At 39.1% G+C, this 21,508-nt stretch overlaps 1 protein-coding gene across 3 annotated transcripts in view; it reads left to right on the top strand.

The window, feature by feature from the left end:
* The window catches only part of FAM193A (family with sequence similarity 193 member A), an 81,827-nt gene extending 60,319 nt beyond the window's left edge, over positions 1–21,508 (top strand). For all 3 annotated transcript variants that reach the window (XM_075752646.1, XM_075752644.1, XM_075752645.1), the window contains 9 exons: positions 1,626–1,877; positions 4,297–4,495; positions 5,755–6,027; positions 6,412–6,694; positions 8,957–9,143; positions 11,003–11,233; positions 13,073–13,916; positions 16,989–17,070; positions 20,629–21,508. In XM_075752646.1, coding sequence (XP_075608761.1) covers positions 1,626–1,877; positions 4,297–4,495; positions 5,755–6,027; positions 6,412–6,694; positions 8,957–9,143; positions 11,003–11,233; positions 13,073–13,916; positions 16,989–17,070; positions 20,629–20,722 — 2,445 coding nt within the window. In that variant the 3' untranslated portion in view covers positions 20,723–21,508. The remainder of the gene's footprint in view (positions 1–1,625; positions 1,878–4,296; positions 4,496–5,754; positions 6,028–6,411; positions 6,695–8,956; positions 9,144–11,002; positions 11,234–13,072; positions 13,917–16,988; positions 17,071–20,628) is intronic.

Raw genomic sequence — 21,508 nt, 5'->3', positions numbered from 1 at the left:
AGATAGTCTAGTCCTGTTCAAAGCATCCAGAGAGGGTTGGTCAGCATTGTGTCCAGTCGGGTTTTAAGTATCACCAAGGACGGAGGCTCCAGAATTGCTGTGGGTAACACATTCCAGTGTTCAACCACTCTGACAAATAAAGGCTTTAAGTTTGAGTGGATTTTCCTGTATTTCAATCTGTGCTCATTTCCTGTTGCCCTTTCATGGGTTACCACTGAGAGGAGTCTGGCTCTGTCCTCTTTACTCTCCTCTTCGTCACCCAGCCACTCTGATAGGATCATAGAATCACAGAATGGTTTGGGCTGGAAGGGACCTTAAAGATCATCTAGTTCCAACCCCCCTGCCATGGGCAGGGACACCCTCCACTAGACCACGTTACCCAAAGCCTTATCCAACCTGGCCTTGAACACTTCCAGGGATGGGGCCTCCACAGCCTCTCTGGGCAACCTGTTCCAGTGCCTCACCACTCTCACAGTAAATAATTTCTTTCTAACATCTAATCTAAATCGACCCTCCTTCAGCTTGAACCCATTACCCCTTGTCCTGTCACTCCACTCCCTGACAAACAGTCCCTCACCATCTTTCCTGTAGGCCCCTTCAGGTACTGGTAAGCCGCAATTAGATCTCCCCGGAGCCGCCTTTTCTCCAGGCTGAACAACCCCAACTCTCTCAGCCTGTCCTCACAGGAGAGGTGCTCCAGCTGTCTGATCATCTTCATGGCCCTCCTCTGGACTCGCTCCCACAGCTCAATGTCTCTCCTGTACTGGGGCCCCCAGAGCTGGACGCAATACTCCAGGTGGGGTCTCACAAGAGCGGAGTAGAGGGGCAGGATCACCTCCCTTGACCTGCTGGTCACCCCTCTTTTGATGCAGCCCAGGACACAGATCCCTCTGAGTCTTCTCTCTTGAGGCTGAAGTCTTAGCTGTCTTAGCCACTCCTTGTATGTATGACAGATGCTCCAAGGCCTAAATCATCCCTGTGGTCCTTCAGTGGACTCACTGCAGTATGTCCATGTCTGTCTTGTACTGGGGAGCCCAGAGCTGGACCCAGTGCTCCAGATGTCTCACCAGTGCTAAGCAGAGTGGAAAGATCATCTCCCTTCACATGCTGGCAGTGCTCTGCTTAAGGCAACTCAGGACTACTTCCAATTTTATCAGCTAATCAACCCTTATTGTTACTTTCTAAGCAGACTGTTTTTCCATATGCTTGGAAAATTGTGGAAAATAATCATCCAATTTGATTTTTTTTATAGTGAGGTAAATAATTGCCTAGTAATGATCAAATGCTGTCAAGGTTCTTATTCCTATTTGTTCCTGATTCTTTGAATCAGCATCTCGCTTGTTGTCACTGATAGCAGACGTGAAATATCTGTATAATATGAAATGCTGTCAATTTTTAGGGTGTTCTTTTCTTAACTAAGATAAAGATCCTCCACAGGTGCTTTTACTTCACTACAGGGTTTTTCCATTGGTATTAGATGAAAGAATTCTGTGGATGTTCTGAAAATATTAATTGATGTATGCAAAATGAAATAATGCTAATGATTGCTAAGAAAAAAGCATGGGGGAAATAGTGATTTTACTGTCTGAGTAGATTGAAAAAAAAACTTATTTATTTTCTTACAGGCTGACCAAGGTCCAAATGCTTGTGAATGTCACGTTTGCAAACAAGAAGCCTCAGGTCTAACGGCCTCTGCACTTGCAACTGGACGCCTGCCTGCTGGCCACCAGTTTATGAATCCTGAAAAACCTGCACATCCTGCACTTCATCTTTATCCTCACATCCATGGACATATACCATTGCATACAATTCCTCATCTGCCTCGTCCACTTATCCATCCCACCTTATATACAGCTTCTCCCTTTACACACAATAAGGTAAGCCTGATGAAGGAGATGGATGCATCCTTGTCCCAGGAAAAATACGGTACATCTGTATAAACCAGCATGGCTGAGTATCATTGAAACAATGAAAGCTGCTTTAAATTGTGGTCTGTTTATAGTAGTCCTTTTGGAGGGAATAGTGAGGGGTAGGGAATAGGGCTGATGGAAGGTTCATGCAGTAGGGCTAAGGTCGCTTTTGTCAGGAAGACTGATAATTTCCTTACTGTGATTAAAAAGCACATGGAGTCAAATGAGTCTTGAATGGTAGAAACAGTGATGGGACTTCAGTCAGTGTGATAGGACTAATTAAATCTTTTTTTTCATATATGTTGAAGGTCAAATTTTAACGTTCCATTTTGGCAGTAATATCCCGAGGTTTCTAGTTTAAAATGTTAGTGATTTTTTTTTTTGAGAAAATTGAGGCATAGGAGTCTATTTGTAATTCTTTTTTGTGCTTTGAGCGAATTTTGCAAAACCTGCAAAAAAGCAAGTTCTTTTGACCCAAAACTTGTAAGTAATAGACAAGAGAAAGATGTGGAGTAAAGATTGGGACCAGGTGACAGCTTTTCAGAAGTATGAGTCAAAAGCAAGAATTACTATTACTGTGGTGTTATTTCACATACTATGTAAATCAGTTGAACTGTGGGTGTTGCCGAAAGGGGCAAAGCCTTTGTCATTAGGTACATATTACTGGTGTCTCCCTTTCCTCTGGTCCAGTGATCCTGGAGAGATCCAAGGAGATTAGATTAGTTCACTGAGATGACTATTACTTACTCTTAACATCCTTCTTAACATCCACTTTGTTTTTTCCTGTCTTACCAGTGTCCCTTCCTTATTTCTGTTGCATTGCACGAATTCCGTAACTGCAGTGTGCCAACCTGCCATTTCTCAACAGCCCACTGCCATTCTTCTGAAACCCCTAATTGTTGTGCCCCACCTTATGCCATCCTTCCAGAGCTCTTTTGACATCCCTTACAGCAGTCTACTCAGGCTCCCATCCATCTACTCGAGCTCCTGTCCTTGATCTCCGCTGTCTTTCATTTCAGAAGAACATCTGCAGCACACTGCCAAGGCTGCACCAGAAGTCCCACGTAGAGTAGCAGGCTGCTAGCACTGAGTGGCTTTGTCATGCAGGCCAGATCTATTAGCTCTGGCACAGCACCTGAACCAGCTGGGCTCCACATATTTGTGTTGTGCTGGAGCTGGAAAGACATATGTGGAAGATGAAGCTTTAGGGGTTTTTTGCTTTTGAAAGGCCAGCTAATTCAGCAGAGCTGGTAGTCAATGAGCTAATAAGCCCTGTTGGATCAGACTTGGTTCATCACGGATAGGCCGTTCTGCCCTGTGAGGTGTTTCTTTGTACCCACATATATGAGTTTTCTTTAATGTAGGGTATTCCAGCCCCTCCCACCTTCACCATTAGTCAGATAATAGAAATCCTTCTGTATCAAAAAAGGAGACTGGGGAGATAAGTAGTTTGCTTGGCCATGAGTGTTTAGACTTTCATGTCTGAAATGTCGTTGGACTCAGCCGATATTTTTAATATCTATATCTACTTCTGCGTAGCTTTTCATGGCATCAAATCTAGTGCAAAAATAGAACAAACTCACTTTTCCTTGGCTTTTTTAAAGGTGGCAGTAATTGAATATAATGCTTGCATTGCACAAGGTCTCTGGGAGAAAGTTACGTTGTAGAATGTGAATAAACAATTTCAGCCAGAAGAAATGGGGTGAGCCAGAACAACTTGCCTCTATAAAACAAAAAAAGTGTATGTTCCTTTTTTTTTCCAGTTGCTTCTTAAAATGAAAGGGTGTACTCCTTGCCTGTTAAGTTTTAAGTCAGGAACCTGTTAATAGTTTGAGATGAAAAAAGCAGAAGAGTATAATCAACTTTTAAAGTTATGTTTTCAAATAATAAGTGTTTTATTTCTTTTTCTACTGCTCTTATTTTCAATCCTGAAGTGTTTGTAATCCCTTTATCACAATTGTCTTATGTGGTAATGATTATCATGTCACAGAGGATTGGTTTTGGCAGCTTGGGCTTTGAAAGGTAATAATTCCTAACAAGTTCTACGTTCATACAAATACTAGTTTTAATTAAAAATGAGGGCCTACCAATTTATGTTAACCCAAGTATTTTTGGAGAATGGGGGGTTTTTTTGGTATTCATCAGTTGGTTGAATCTAAAAGCAATGTTTGTGATTATAAAATATATACATGTACATACAATCTCTGTAATATATTATCTGCATTAAAATCAACAAACCAGTCTCTTTATCATTCTGGGAAATATTGTTTATTACACTTTTTATAATGCCTTTCACAATTGAAACACTATGATTTGAATATTGCTGTTTGAGTGACTGTGTAAGCAAACAGAATATTAATGAGGAAAATACTCTTTATTTTTGTAGGCATTACCGCCAGCTCCAGTTCAGAATCATACAAACAAGCATCAAGTATTCAATGCATCTCTCCAAGATCATATTTATCCAAGCTGTTTTGGGAGCACTCCAGATTGGAATAGCTCTAAATTTATAAGTCTTTGGGGATCAGAGATGATGAATGACAAGAACTGGAATCCTGCTACATTTTTGCCTGATACAATTCCTGGTGAGGGTTTGTTGCTACTTCACGCTGACTAGTTAAAAGCCTTATGTTTTGAAATGGAGTGTGGCACTTTTTTCTAGGAGTGGTAGGTTTCATCATCATCGTTTTTATAAGACATGATTCTGGCAGAGATTTGCTACCATATCTACTCCAGTGGGGCTGAAAATTGAAAAATAAATTCTTCTGTATTGGGGAGAGGATGCTAAAGGCAAAAGAACATTACACTATTTTTCACCTGCAGTACAAGTATTTTTGTCTTTAGAAGTTTAGGGTTGCAAAGAAGTGGGAATTAAGGGGAAATCTAAATAACTTTTGGTCTTCTGCCACAGAGGCCTGCTTTTTTTCTACAGGGTTGTAAGAACACTGGTAACATGGTACTACATCCTTAGAACGTGCAGAGATAACTGCATTGTCATTCAAAAACAGAGAGTCATAAATCAAGCAAAATATTAATTTAAGCCAGGAAGCCCTTGGAAATACTAATGGTTAAAGTGAAAGAGAATAGAAGAGAAATAAACAGAGATCTTTCCATTTGCATCATAGCAAATATTAAGCCATTTTTTATTTTATTTGACTTGTATGAAAAAGGAAGCTTGGTTTCATGCATTGGCTTTTTGCCAGTCTGATCTGCTACTAACTTGTCTGAAGCTACTACAATGATGTTTAAAAGGAAAGGCATTAAAAACCTCCAGAAAACTTCCCCACTAGGATGGCTCATCCATTTTCAAATGTAGTTACGGGTAGCTGTTCCAACAGATGGTTGGTGGCAAGCTTGTGTGGAAGATCAATCAGAAAGGTGTTACTGTAGTTAGCTGGAATTTCCAATAAGTAAAGATAAGATTTATGATATTATATTGATAGCAGGATATGTTGTTCTTGCTTACAATTGTTGCATGGGTAACCTGTATATTAGCTTCAGATATTGAAGCTAATATACTTCGCATGGCATGTAAAATGGTGTCCAGTTTTAATTTTTAAATTACAAATGGATAAAGGTTTCTGTAGCATCTTTGCTACTTGTTAACACACATTTAGTAGTGTTCTTGTGACTTCTGCTCTGAGGCTTAGCACTTTTTGTTACAGCTATATTATTTGGGGGGGAGGGAGGGAGAAGGGAGGATTGCTTCACTAATCCTACCAAACCAACACTACCGATATATACTTGCTCATCTGCATCTAAATTATGGAATGTTTAATTCTAAATGCCATAACGACAATTCTGTAATTCTGTGATTCTTAATTACTGTGTGTTTCAATTAAAGGGAGTGATATATTAGCACCAGCACTCTCAGAAATAAGACCCGAAGCACTTCCTACTACATCTAGCAATGAAGCAACAGCAGTTACTGACAGCAAAGAGAAAAAAAATGCTGCAAAGAAGAAATGCCTGTACAATTTCCAGGATGCCTTTATGGAAGCTAATAAAGTTGTCATGGCAACCTCTTCTGCCACTTCTTCTGTCTCCTGCACAGCAACTACAGTGCAGTCAAGCAGCAACCAATTCAAAGTATCATCCAAGAGACCTTCATCGATAGGTAAGGATTTGTAATTCACATACAGCTTAGTAACTGACTCAAGTCCAGTTAGCTAACCATAAAGATTTATATGTGTTTATTTTAGTAATATTTATCTTGATCATTTTTGTTAATTGCTGTTGTTCTTACTCTTGTGTTACAGTCTCTGTACTCCTGGATTAAAGAACTTTGTAAAAGACCTTGATGTTAGGGTTTGGAACGGGTAATAGAAAGGTGTTGAGATACTGCTGGGGTTTTTTTGTTGGGTTTTTTTTTGGTTTTGGTTTTTTGTTTTTTTTTTTTGTACAGAAGCTGAGAACATCCAACACTTTGCATGATTGATTGGGTAGTTAATGGAGACTAATTATTTTTAATTCTAAGCAGTTTCTTTTTTCCCCAATTTAGGTGAAGTGTTCCACAATATTAATAAAGAGGACCATAGACATTCTGCACCAGTTGCACCACGAAATAGTCCTACCAGTTTAGCATCCCTTCCTTCACTGTCTCCTGCTGCACTGTCTCCAGCTTCTACACCACATCTTCCAAATCTTGCTGCTCCTTCTTTCCCCAAAACTGCTGCAACAGCCCCTGGATTTGTGGATCCTCATTCAGGTCTTTGTCCTACTACAGTTGCACCTCCTACTTCAACTACAGACAGCTCTGTAAGTGCCCCACCAAGTGTCTGCAGGTAAGTTTTGGTGGTGTTATTGTTATTCTTTTTTAGAATAAAAGGAGAATTAAAATACAGATACCTTTTCTCCTTTGCCAGTGGTTGTAGTGTGAAAAAAGAGCTGCTTCTGTGTTCAGCAAACAAGACCGAGTTCAGGTACTTAGTGTGTAACTTGGTGTGAGACTTTACAAATATGATTTCTATTGCAGAATCTGGTTACTGAGTTTAGAGGCTTAAAACCAAATGTTTGCTCCCTTTTAGAAATGTGACCTGAGATAAATAAGTCAAGCTCTATTCTTTTCTACTGTAGTGATTACTGCTGCTGAGATGCAAACCTGTTGTATAATGTATCTGTTTTCTGTCATTTTGGCATTATGTGGCAAGCAGGAATGAAAAGCTGTGAAAAATTACGGAGTCTGTAGACAGTTTTAGCTCAAACTATAAAAGGGTCATACATGGTCTTGAAACCTGCCACATAATAACAGATTTTCCTGATTGCAGTTAAAACTTCTTAGGTGTTAAGTCCCACCACTGGTACAGTGGTTGTAGTGTGGAAGGATTTTGTGATTTCCAAAGGTTTTCAAAGGTCTTGGAGGTTGGGAGGAGTTTGGTGGAGCTCTTTGGGTAGTGTTATGTATTGTGGCAGGCTGACAATGGTGCCAACTCTTTGATATGTCTGAAGAGCGCAGGCATAACAGAAAAGCAGTTGAGTCATTGCTCGAAGTACTTTGTGACCTGTAGGGCTGTGGACGTGGTTGCTATGAATGTAGTCCCTTGGCTACTGCAGTAGTTTTCAGAAGATGACGTGAGATTTAGGCGGAGTTAGATAACAGTATACCTGAAGTGCTTCTAAAAATGCCTGCCTTTATGTTATCGTCTGATTTTATTGATGACATCACAAAATAGGTAATTGTTCTTTCATGCTTTTGAGAAATTATTGCAATTTTGTAAACAAACTTTCTTAGCTAGTGCAGAGGGAGGATTGAATGTAGGCTATTTACTGCAATACAAATCCAACTTTTATCATCATCTCCAGATGCTAACATGATAAAGTAATTTTAGTTCATAAGGAATGAACTGGGAGAGAACCTAGAAACAATTATTGCAGTCTATATGAATCAGTGATGTGCTATAATGGGAAAAACTGCTTTATGCTCTAGCCTTTCAATCTAGCGACTGAGCGACAGAACTAATGAAGCCTTGATTTCTATGGAAATGTGTCTGTTACCCCTAGCACGTGCTGTCCCACAGTGCTGTTGGGCGCTGTGATGCTAACTCTCAATAGGGAAGAAACAGCGATGCCAAGGCTGCTCAAACCGACTGGTCAGAATGTTTGCACTGACTGGCAGTGTCTGCTGTTACGTGCAACAGTTTTGCGCGCCTTTTCCCTACCTAGGGTACTGAAGTTGAACAATTTTTCATTCTGTCCTGGTCACTAATTCTTGAAAAAGTTGCAAGGGGGTGGAGGGGAGGGAGAAGTGAAGTTAGAAAGAATATTCACCTATATTTTGCAGATAAGACAGATTATGTCCTGTTTTCATCTTTCTAACATAAGAATAAAGAAATACTAATGCTAGATGAGTGGATTTTTTTAAAATGCTTGTTACTTTCGAAGCAAGATCACTTCAGTCGTTGAAGAACTGGTCAGTAGGTATGTTGCGTGCATAGTTATGCAGAGCTCTGGAGGGAATAAACTGCTATGTACCTGCTTCTTGAAGAGACTTGCTAGTATTTCCCCTTGAAAATAAAGGTGCAAATGGAGTAATGGGAACATTTGGGTTTTAGCTGACCTTGAATTTTTTATTTAAGTCAAGAGCTTGAAAATCTATCTAAAACCAGAGGATTTTAGAAATAAGTTGAGTATTTTGCTACTGCAGAGCTCTCCTTGGATCATGCGTGATAAGATCAGCAGCAGTATCAAAACTATTCCATAAAAAAGCTAGAATCACTACTACTGAAACTATTTTACCTGTTCAAAGCCAGGAGGAGCAGTTCCAAAACTCATTCTCTAGGCTGCTCATTCAGTGAGTCGCTAAATGAGTTTTTATAAATCACTTTCCCATGTGTCGTCTTATCTTGCTGCTTTTTTTTGAGCATCTCCATTTGCAGGCCACTGGATGAAGGCTTTAGGATTTGATGCATCACTAGTGGCTGATGTCCCAGTTTGAGAGTCATTGTTCCTCGTAGATGTGCACACAACTCTATATGTTTTTTTTTCAAGTACCTTATTTATTATAATCTAGAGGGTTTTTTTATAAACACTTTCTTAATTTAACATAGTGATCCTGATTGCGAGGGCCATCGCTGTGAGAACAGTAACACGTACGATCATCAACAGTATGATGGAGAGGAGAGCCAAGATGAAGACAGCTGTTCAGAGCATAGCTCCAGTACCTCAACATCCACAAATCAGAAGGAAGGAAAATACTGTGACTGCTGTTACTGTGAGTTCTTCGGCCATGGAGGAGTAAGTTGTTGGATTTTAAATTGATTTTTTCCCTTTTTTGTCACTTACTCATCATTGATTGCATGTGATTTATCAGACTGCAACTGAGGGGGTGGCATTGGAGCTGACTCAAGAGAAGTAGTAAAAGGAGCATGGTTAGAAAGTAATTTTCCTCTTTGAAATGAAGAATTGAAACAAACCTTTCCAATTGAAAGCCATTCAAGAGCAGTAACAATGACTAAAATATTTAGGAAGTAACTGACTTGGATAATAGATACCATGTTTGACTGAAACTGCAAACAGGGGTATTGAGTCATTTAAATAACTTTACAAAATTCACATGCTCATTTGTAGTAGTGTAATTATAAATAATGTGATCAGTTTGGTTAAAAGTATGCTTAACAGAGGATATTTTTTTAAAATGTTTGTGGCAATTTGAGCCATTCTCCCATCTGTAAAAGTACCAATCCTCCAAGTATTCACTTTAACTTGATTTTTTTTTTTTTTAAAAGGGGGGGAACCTACAAAAAAAACCCCAACATTCTTACCTAAAAGTTTGGCAGTGTAAGTTTAAATTATACTTCTATCAAAAGAAATCCCTTTTTTCAATATAACAAACTTTTTTTTACTGGTACATTTTAATAGGTGCTGACTTGTATTTGTCTTTAGAGAGTGTTTTGAAGAAATTATGAAGTTCTAAAGCATGCAGTTTATACAAAATCTTTTCCCTTATGTTCTTTATTTTAATACTTAACACTTTGTTTGAAGCATCCTTAAGTTAACTTCATAGCAGTAATGTCTAGTGAGTTCTTGTAATCATAACTTTCATTTGCACAAATGAAATGCTAAAAGCTGTTAAGTTGCCCCATTACATTATTTTTTTTAACTTAAAATTTCTTTTTCCTGCTGGCCTCATTTGTAAATCTGTGTATAGCCTGTTTTAATAATCTATTAACTAGTAGAATTTGAGTCTCTGGCATTTTTTTCTTACTTGAAGTAAAAGCTCGGTTTATTGGCCATGTATTTGATCAGATCCAGTTTCATCTTAGGGCTTGAAAGGAATTAAAAGCCCCTGCCGTGTGGCTGAAAGACAGGGAGGGGTTCCCATTTCTCGTTGCATGTTTCTACCATGTGCGTGATTGATCTGTCTTTGATAGTCATCTGATTGCACAGTAAGTTACTCATTTTGCAGAAGTGGCAGAATGCTACAGGACTTTTAAGTTAATAGGCTTTGTTTTACTAGTTTAATGAGTTGAACTGGTGTAGCCCCAAACAGATGGGCACCAAGTCTGGTGCAGGAGGGGTGGAGGAATGAGGAATTGAGAGGCAGGAGCGGTGCATGGGAATACAGATATGAAACATGATGCAAGGATTCAACTTGCAGTAGTGTTAACAAGTTATTGATGTGACTCCGCTGGAGGTATGCTGGCATGCTTCAGTGCAGGGTAATCAGACCTTCACAGTTACAGCCCAGAGGCCCACATAGCCCAAACTCTGAAACAGACTTCATAGAAAATGGAAACAGCAGCAAATGTCTGCTTCTCTCAAATTTTAAAATGTGGTATACTGATCACAAGAGAATATGGAAATGTCCTTTCTCACTTTTAAAGGTATTTCTTTATCTTCTCACTTGTGCATTCTTCCACAAGATCAGTCATTCTTTCAGTTGGAAAATACAGTTCACAAGCTAGTACAAAGTCTGATAAGTCTCTTGCCTGCTAAATACACCTTTAGATACACATACAAACAATAAGGAATTTGCTATTCAGCTTTGGACCTGCCAAGTTATTTGAAGGTCTCTAAAATTTCAGAATCTCAAAAGTATTAGGTCAGCGAAATTTGTACATTTAGTCACTAAATATTTGTCTCATGTCCTTCAGCCTCCAGCTGCACCAACCAGTAGAAATTATGCAGAGATGCGAGAAAAGCTTCGTTTACGTCTAACAAAAAGAAAAGAGGAACAGCCGAAGAAACCAGATCAGATCTCTGAAAGAGAAAGTGTTGTTGACCACCGAAAGGTGGAAGACTTGCTACAATTTATAAACAGCTCTGAAACCAAACCAGTAAGCAGTTCTCGGGCAGCCAAGCGAGCCAGACATAAGCAAAGAAAGGTAAGACATAAAAGTATGTTTATCCTGTGCCTCATGTTTTTGAATCTGTGCACTCTCTAAGTATACCACTGTATACTGACTTTATAATAATGGTATAATTGTTTTCTGCATAGTTTGTGGCAGCCTGCCTGTTTGTGTATACACAGCTAGCTTACCTGTTCTGATGCTACCTGAAGAGTAAGATTCCTCACAATGTCACTGTCATGTGTTTTGTTGCAAGTCAGCTTTATATTGGAATTTTCCACACTTTAGAAAGTTGTTTCTAGGTGCCAGAAATGCTATGAATTTGATTGCTTTTTAGAATTGATGTTTAAAGGTGGCGGAAGTTAGAAAACTAGAGTTTCTTTATTGGGGTAATGGTTATGATAAAGTGTCTGTAGGAAGCCGGGAAGCATAAGGTAAGTGCTTTTATGAGAGTGGAAAAGTCAAGATTTCATATTTTTAGAATGATTGCACTGGGCACCTTGCTGTCCTGATTGAAAGAGTTTAAGCACTGTGCCACATGATGACACAAAGGGATATCCCAAGCTGGAATGAAGTGGCAAGCTGCAGAGAGGGGGCAGGGAAGAAAAAATTACAAGTTGCTTTCAAATGGAAAATGGCAAAAACATTTCTAAAAAACTGTAAAGTTTAACAGTGAAATTATTTTTTGAAAACAATAATTGCTGAGTTAATAGAGGAAGTATATTTTTTTTAAGTTGAACAAGCAGGAAATTGGCTTTTGTTATTGAATTCAAGTATCAGTCTTAAGTATAAAGTTCAAGGTGCAATGAGATTGCTGAATGTTTTTGAATTTTGGTAAGCATGTTGTGTGGCCACACTGTAAATATTTCTTGTTTGTGGATTTGCTTGCTGGCACTAAGTCTGCATTCTTTAAATGCTTCCATGGGTTTGGAAGACCTGATGTTCACAAATTATATTCTTTATGTTCATGTTGTAGCACTAGTCAGCAACTTGAGGGGCTTAGTGATTTAGTTATAAATAAAATTCACTTTGCAAAATTCACTTTGCTCTTGTGATGCAGTTTGAGCATGAGAAGTGGAAGATTCTCGTAGGGTTTTTTGCGTGACTTCTGTAACTGTGCAAAAAGTAATCCCATACAGGCACTTCTAAATGTGCAAGAAAATAAATGGACATGATTGTTCTCAGTGTCCAACTTTCTTTCATTTTGCTAATGATGCAAAATGAATGCTGCACCACAGAGTTTTAGGCATTTGCAGTAATGGCTGGGAGAAATCCTGTGCATCTTTTTCGTGTGGTTAATGAACTTATGGCTGACAACAGAAAACTTTACCATCCTTATTATTTTTTACAACTTTTAATGTAGCTTTAACGTGCTTAGTGTTTTGCTGTAAAATGTTTTTAATGATTGCTCTTCCTAATGTTCATGAACGCTGAAACAGAGCAACTCTGCTACCATAGCAAGAGAATGGGTAAATGATGTAACAAGATGCAAACCTGAGTTACCTTTAGTAATACATGCAGTTGTTGAGAATGAAGCTGAATGTTTTGTTTTCAGCAGGTTTTTGTGGTTGTAGATAACTTTTTGATATGGGAGTTAGGCTTAGCAGTAGCAAAGACAAGATCAACAGTTGGTATTAACAACAGTCAAATGCATTACAGAAACATAGAAAATAGAAATGTAGAAAAGATTTTAATATACTTTAAAGGGCAGCTTTTGTATAGTTATTTGCTTGCTGCGCAGGCTTCTGGATTAAGTATGCTCATATGTTAACGTCCTAGGATTTATAATGTTCCTAGAGAAAAGTAGTAATAATCCCTAAAACTGTAGGTTCCAAAATATTTGTTGCTTTCAATAAACCTATTGTTATTTTGTAGCTTGAAGAAAAAGCTCGACTTGAAGCAGAAGCCAGGGAGAGGGAGCATCACCAGTTGCTTGAGGAACAGAGGCGGCGAGAGGAAGAAGAGGAGGAGAGGCTGAAACAAGAATTACAAAGGCTTCAAGAACTTCAGCAGTTGCGGGCTGTAAAGAAAAAGAAGAAAGAACGAACAAGTAAAGACTGTCAGAAGGTGGACATGCTTACTCGAAACTGCCAGGCAGTGAAGGAATCTGTCCCAAACACACCCGAAGACATTCAGAATGGTACACTTGAGCAATCAGAAAAGATAGAAACCTCCTCCGGTTCACTGTCAAGACACGTGAATCACACAGAACAGAGGCCAGGTTCAGAGACAGGCTGTGAACTATCCAATCCTGTAAACACTAGAGACTCAAAGCTGCTTTATCAGAAAGAGGGGAGTGTAAAGCAGCATGAGCCCCTCTCTTTTCTGCTTGATATTATGCATCAACATAAAGAAGGAAACAGCAAACAGAAACTAAAGCAGATAAACAAACCATGTGCTGAACAAGTGAAAAAGCCTGTTGAATCCCCCAAAGCAGCTGAGATTCAGACTAAAACCAGAAACCAAATAGAATCCAAAGCAAAAGCAGCAGAGCTCCCAACACTTGCAGAACCTAAAAAAGAGGAGAAGAAATTAAACAGTAACAACAAAAAGCAGTTGAACCATGTAAAGGAAGAGAAAGCACCCGTAACAAGTGAATCCCCTTCACCAAGTGAACAGCAACAAAATAATAAGCTAATACTTGCAGATTCTCCTCAACCAAAAGGCAAGAACAAGAAAAACAAGAAGAAAAAAGGGGACAAAGTCAACAATTCCATTGGTGAGTGTATAAGAAAGTTGAAGAATTTGGGTTGGTTTTTATTGTTACCATTTAAGTCCAGAAGTTTGAAATCTTTAGTCCTTCCTGCCAATGTAAATTAGAGTAACAGAAAAAGTGGTGTCAGGAACACTCAAGTCCTTGTAATTATAACAATTAGGAGATCATAATTTTAGTAAAGAGGTGTAGAATACTTTAAAGAATGAGTAAACTAGCATATGCTGCTGGTTTTGTATGGGGTTTTTGTTAGTTAAGAAAGCCAGTCTCTTCTGTAAAGCCTACCTTGCTTAAAATAAATATTTAAAATAATTCAATAGTATGCTGAAATCCATTTTGAACTTCTTTTAAAGCAAGGTTGTTTCTCATACAACTTTAAGAGTATAGTATAGAGTTAGCCTTACTCTTCAAGCAAGGGAAATAAGGGGTTTCTGCAGCCAAAGAATGATCATTCATGCATAAATGTGCATTTTCTCAGTGGAAGTAATTCCTTTAATCTATTAATTTCATTAACAGGTTAAATAAATGCAAAAAATAATTGACTTTTTTTTTTATTTGCCAGAGTGAAAACTTACAGTGGGATGTTAATTAGTTGATAATATTAAGTGTTTTCTCCATGTGAATATCAGTTTGTGTTAGTAAACAGATTAGGGTTTTTTTATTTATCTGATAGAAATAATAAAACCATAGAAGATTGAGTTGACTCAAACAAGTTGCACTTGCATAATTTTCTTCCCAACCTGTTTTTTTTGTTTTCCTGAAAGCATCTAACAGCTAATGCCAGAGCTGAGAAGAGCAGGCAGTGCTAGCTGGTTGGCTTTGTCAACACACTAATCTAACTGCTGTTCTCGGGCACGAGTTTATTCCTGCATGTGCTTGGTCCCTACTGGGACCACCAGTTGGGTTGGCAGTTTTGCGGTAGGGACATCTGTCTGCTCAGAGCACCCGGTCATTCCCCTGGGATCACCCAGTAGCTGAGTGGTAACGGTGCATAAATTAAATGTCTGTTCACCAGAACGACTTCACATTGCAGGTCTCGCTGCCATTCTGTCTGGTAGGCACATCAAGATAAGAGACCTTACTTAATCCCTTGGCAGTCTCTGCCAGTGTTTCGGAATGCTTATGTTTATTAAACTGTATTACAAAAATGTAAACCAAATTCCTGGTTGTTGCCAGTGCTAGGTGTAGAGCCCAACTTTGGTTTTGTGGTTTCGTGGTTGGGTTGAGTCAGCCCACCAGTCTTTCTTCTTAAATCTTCTTACGTTCCATGTTTCCATTCTGTGTCAATCGAGCAGCGATACAGCATTGAACCCTTTTCTCTAATACGTTGGTTCTTGTGCATATTGTGGTGTGGTTGGGGTTTTTTAAGGGGTTTTGTTAGATTCTGGTTTGTTGTGGTTTTTTTTTTTTAAATTTCCTGAGAAGAATGTACTCCAATCATTGAAGTAAGACAAAACTCTAGAATCAGGAGCAGAGAGAGACAACTGGAGACGTTTGAAAGAGAAACTGTTGAAGGGAGGCATGTAGGGTGTCTGCTGTAGGAGAATTTAGGTAGCTGCCTGCATCTTTTCCTCCTCCCTGCCCCTCACTGTTTTCTGCTGCTTAAATCAAGTGTAGTTACAATTTCTGAAACCTGATATTTAAATGTGAAAAAACATAGGGACATGTTTCTGAATTTATAAAGAGGTAATTGTGCTGCTCTCTGAAGAGTCAGAACTGGATCACCACTTTGAATACTTCTGACTTTAGAACCACAGGAAAGATACTGCAATACACAATTTTTCATTTAGCTGTAATTTCGTAAAGACATAGGGCTGATGTACCAAATTAGCGAAGGCACAAAAAAATGAACTAAGAAAAGAAATTGGAACTAGGGTAACTGAAAGAACATGAAAAGAGGGTTACAAAGTTTGGGGTTTTTTTAACTGAGTTTTAACATGAAGTGTTAAGGCAGTGAACATTATTGCTTTTGGTGTGATATCTGTTTCTTAAAGAAATTTATTCTGGCAGGGTATTTTAACTCCTTGTTATGAAGAGGCTGAAAAAAACTAGGACTACAGGGAAGCCCTGTCTTTCTAGGGCTTGCTGGTTCTTCAGAAGTAAGTTGTATGGCAAAGATGTGCAACTTTTGAACTACCAGTAATGCCTTTAGAAGAGAGATGTTTGTTCTCATAATCTTAAGGATTCTAGAGAGTCCTCACGTGTACTCAGTGTTCTCAGTTAGTTTCTTTGTCTCCCCCTTTTTAGAACAGGTTCTGAAGCTGCTTCAAGAATGAGATTGGAGTATGTATATAGTAGAAAAAGAGACTTTAAGAGGAAAATGCTCAAATTGGTATCTGCAAAAATTTACACTTTCTGAAGCATTTTTTTTTCTAATTAAAAAGTATAAAAGAGAACCACACACTGAGACAGTATGATATACCAACAGAATTTAAAGAGACTTTGTTGCTATAGCTGAGGCCTAAATTCAGGCCATATTAGAATATGTTAAAATGTTAATATTAAAATATGTTAAAAACCATTTTTAAAAAAATTCCTAATTGTAGGTAGCATGACTTAGACTCTTGCAGACACAGCCTGATGATCATGTCCCAGATGGAGTACAGCAGCTCTACAAACCCAGAATTTTTGAAATAATTTTCTTTATAAATGCCATTTTAAAAATGTTTCTAAAGCTACCTTTTTAGTAGTAAGGCCAACAAATTTCAGGCAGTCTAATGCTATTCATTAGCTATCTGATTCATGGAGCCCTTTGTATTTGACCATTCTCATGTGTATTCCAGATTTCTGGCATCTTTTGCAACCCATGCGACCACTAAATTTACTGTTGATTCATCTCTTCCTTGTTCCCAGTGTAACTCCTTAAAGTCTGAGCAGAGGTACTAGTACAGGGTTTTTAAGAAGTGTCTTTCTAATTATAAGTTTGTATTAATTCAGTCTAAACATGAATAATCAATAGTCTACAAAGTTCAGGCAGTTCTCCAAAAATGTCTTTAATGCAGCTTCTTCAAGCTTCTTCCCCTCTCCTTCCCTCCTCCCTATGGAATCTAACCTAGTATTATCCTTTTTCCTGTGTAGATGATGTGTTTCTACCCAAAGACATTGATCTAGACAGCGTGGAAATGGATGAAACGGAGCGAGAAGTGGAGTATTTTAAAAGGTAAAGTGCTTTAATCCTTACATATAAAGCTGTTGTGCTTCTTCCTATATACTGTGGTTTTAAAACACCAATAAAAAAACAAAACAAAAAAACCCCACAACTTCATAACCAACTCCTAGCAGAAAAGCCTGTGTTGTACTGTGTTGTAACATAGCAAATCGTGTTACAGCTGACATTCTGAATACTATAAACAATCACCAAAGCTGTAGATTTGTGGGCACAGAACATAAATACAGAAATGAGTGCCAGAATCATCTATGTATCCCCCAAGTTCTCATAAGGCTTTCAGAATATCCTCAGTTAACATTTTTTTTTCTATAAGCAAAGTTTGGGCAAATATTTCTTTTATTATCCATGCAGAATAGTACTGATTAATGTTTTTTAAAAAGGGGGGGATGCTTATGCTAGTGCAGTGACAGTAAAAGAATAATATGAACCTGTGCTTGTGAAACTTTTCTTCTATGCATTTTGGTTGCTTTTGATATTTATGCATCACATTCATTACCTTTAAATTCCTCAAATATGAGCAGACAGCTCATATTTAAATAATGTAGCACATGTTCTTCCATAATACTGAAATCTACTCAAATTTGTGTTCTTTAATGATGGCTGGGTGTGCTAGTTCCTATCAAGTAAGGCTTTTATCATGATAGCCAAATCTGGAATGTTACAAATAAATGTTTCCTGCAATTGAATAATTTAGGAATCAACAGTAGCATTTCACAAAACAACTGAAGCCATTTGTTTAAAGGGTAGGATTTTTAAGGAAGGGCTTTCAGTATGGATTTCAAGTTCTTTTCTAAATTTATATAGTTTTGATAGTCTGTGCCTGAGATGTAATGCATGTCTGGGTCAGAGCAGAGTACAACAGCTTCTCTGTGTTGCATATTATTACTATGCAAAATGCATGGGTCTGTGATTATTTATGGAGTTACAGTGTACTAGAAGGTGAAACTTTCAAAAGTATATACTTGCTATTTTTAAAAATTATTTTTGAGTGGTGCCAGTTAAAGTATTTTTTTAAATCAAAATGTAGGCTCTATTGGTGAGATGTGGCATATACTAGATAGTGCCAGTGTTGGTACAGCATAAGCCTTTGTTATGGGTTTCATGGAATATTCTTAGCTTCATTCAAGTTTGCAGTATCTGTAAGAAGAAAACAGAGAAGTTCTTTTCACCAATTCTCTACTCTCAATGGGACGAATGAAGCAGTGTCCTATATAACATTTCAGTAATTGCTCTAATCTACTCCTTTACTGTCATCTGTTAGGACGTGTGTGTAGCCATCCAATTTTTTATGTATACCTGTTTAGAAAAGGTGTCTTAAATGCCCTGAAAGGTGCTGTTCTAGGGGAGAAAACTAGCTACTCAATGATGTGAAGACACCTTCAATGCAAGTGTTTTTTCTATAATTTGAAAATTTCCAACATAATACTTGGAAGGCTAGCCTTCCATTGCTTGTTATAATAACCCTCCATGGCAATGAGCTGCCCAGGCCTATTGAATTCAGACTTTTTACTGTTCGTTAATTCATCATCTTTTCTTCCTGTTTTGTAGTGGCGTAATAGATACATTAATTATACCCTGACTTCAGAATTAATTTTGCAAGCTACTTCTAACTTTAGCATAGAAAGAAGAAAGTAAGTTTAGTTCTTCTAGCCTTCCACTGTACCTTTCTATTTCACTCCTTCTGTCTGCCCCCCTTTTTTTGGCTTTCAGTTGTTAGAGAAGCTGTATAGCCTTCTAGAGAGGGCTATGCACTACCTTGATGCTGTCATGCAGCCTTTAGCCTAAACAAGCTAAACCTTGCCTCGATAAAAGTTCTTCAGCATGAATTAACTGTCATTGAAATACCTGCACATACCAACCTTTTTCAAAACTTTTTCTGTAAATTGCGTTCAGTGAAAGCGAATAAGTGGATTTTTGTTCTCTAAAGGTGCTTTTTCCAAGTGTGGTGGGTCGACCTTGGCTGGAGGGCAGGTGCCCACCAAAGCGGCTCTATCACTCCCCCTTCTCTCCTGGACAGGGGAGACAAAATATAACAAGAGGCTCATGAGTTGAGATAAGGACAGGGAGAGATCACTCACCAATTACTGTCAGGGGCAAAACAGACTCAACTTAGAAGAAAAAAAAATCATCTAATTTATTACCAAGAAAACAGAGTAGAGCAATAAGAAATAAACCCAAATCTTAAAAACATCTCCCTCCACCCCTCCCTTCTTCCCAGGCTCAACTTCAGTCCCAGTTTTTCTTCCTCCTCCCTCCAGTGGCACAGGGGGGGACGGGAAATGGGGGTTGTGGTTAATTCATCGCATGTCGTCTCTGCCTCTCCTTCCTCCTCAGTGGGAGGACTCCTCACACTCTTCCCCTGCTCCAGTGTGGGGTCCCTCCCACGGGAGACAGTCCTCCACCAACTTCAACATGACTCCTTTCCACAGGCTGCAGTTCTTCACGAATTGTTCCAGTGGGTCCCTTCCATGGGGTGCAGACCTTCAGGAGCAGACTGCTCCAGTGTGAGTCCCCAGTGGGGTCACAAGTCCTGCCAGCAAACCTGCTCTGGCGTGGGCTCCTCTCTCCATGGGGCCACAGGTCCTGCCAGGAGCTTGCTCCAGCGTGGGCTTCCTATGGGGTCACAGCCTCCTTCAGGTGTCTCCACCTGCTCCAGCATGGGGTCCTCCACAGACTGCAGGTGGAATCTCTACACCCCCTCATCCTTCCTCCATGGGCTGCAGGGGGACAGCCTGCTTCACCATGGTCTTCACCACGGGCTGCAGGGGGATCTCTGCTCCGGTGCCTGGAGCACCTCCTGCCCCTCCTTCTGCACTGACCTTGGTGTCTGCAGAGTTGTTCCTCTCACGATTCTCACTCCTCTCTCTGGCTGCAGTTGCTGTTGGTTTTTTTCCCACCTTCTTAACTCTCTTATCCCAGAGGCGCTACCACTGTCACTGATGGACTCAGCCTTGGCCAGCAGCAGGTCTGTCTTCGAGCCGGCTGGCATTGGCTCTGTCAGATAGGGGGGGAAGCTTCTAGCAGCTCCTCACAGAAGCCACCCCTGTAGTCCACCTGCTACCAAAACCTTGCCATGCAAACCCAATCCACCAGGCATGTGGGCTACTCATCTGCTGTATTATAAACAAACTCCTTTCCCTAGGTCTTTGTCTGAAACATAAGTTTGCTGTATTCAGAAAAGCCACAGTGAACCACAGCAGTGGTGCTTTTGCTTTACACATTACCTACCAGTCATTCTTACTGTTACAAGGTTTTTGGTAAATACAGCAATGTCACCTGTGTTTCTAGTTAACATTCAGCTAGCTTCTGTGCTGCTAAATATGCGGTGTTCTACGCTACTTCATTCACATTACTCTTGATAATGCAGTGGTGTTTAAAGTAATTGGTTTATTATGTATTTGAGTGATAGACAAGTGATTTATTTTTTTAGGTCTAATTTTTTTTAAGAGGTTTTGTCTTTCTGAATGAGAGCTGCTCTTCAAAAGAGGGATAACACCTGTGGTTTGATTTTAAGTATATTGGTTTCACTTTATCACTTTTTTTTTTCAGATTCTGCTTGGATTCTGCCAGACAAACAAGGCAGAGACTTTCCATCAACTGGTCCAATTTTAGCTTGAAAAAAACCACCTTTGCTGCACATTGAAATGATACAATATGGGGAGGGAACCCTGCAGGAATTAATGAACGACAACTCCACTTATCTGTCCTGCTGTGCTGAGAGCTTATCTGGTCTTGAGCCAGTGCTGCCTTGCCTTGTCCCCAGTGCTGTGTGGATCTGCACTGAACCCTTTGGCCTGATAATTCTTGCGGACTGAAAAATTGCCACTTTCTACCTGAATTTGTTAGCTTGTGTGCTTGTAGTCTGTGAGTGAGACTTACTTGATTGTAGCTGTATGCCGTTGGAGTTGGAACAATAGCTCTTTTCCATCTCCTTCTGAATGCCTTGGCCTCAAAGACTTTAAATTGCTTAGGCTTGGGTGGAGGCCAAAATACTAGTTTGCATCATCTGCAGTGGCTCCTGTCACTTCTGCATCTAGCTATGTTTTGTCATTCTGACTCCTGACAAAGGAATGGACCTAGTCAGTTGTGCTTTCATCTGCTCCGGAATTCTCCTGACATGACTTCATGAAAAAAGAGGCTCTTATGGGACAAGTATTTCCTCAGTTCTTTCACAATCTACTGTTTAAGAGTGTACAAGTTACGCTATTTGTGTTTTGATTTTTTTTCCTGACTTGTAGCCAGCTTGTGTAAGAATACTTGCAGAATGAGAAAATTTAAAAAAGAACAGTACTCACACTATCAAATCTGTTATAGAGTGTATAATTGTATTAACACTGAAGCCTAACTGGCTACTTTTTTAACATATTGTTAAGTAATATTAAAATCATGTCTTTCTTTTTGAAAGATGGAATACATTAGTATGGCAGAA

Source organism: Balearica regulorum, chromosome 4 (assembly GCF_011004875.1).
Source record: "Balearica regulorum gibbericeps isolate bBalReg1 chromosome 4, bBalReg1.pri, whole genome shotgun sequence".
NCBI classification, from domain to species: Eukaryota; Metazoa; Chordata; class Aves; order Gruiformes; family Gruidae; genus Balearica; species Balearica regulorum.
The sequence above is the reverse complement of the archived record's forward strand: the minus strand, read 5'-3'. Positions and strand labels throughout refer to the sequence as shown.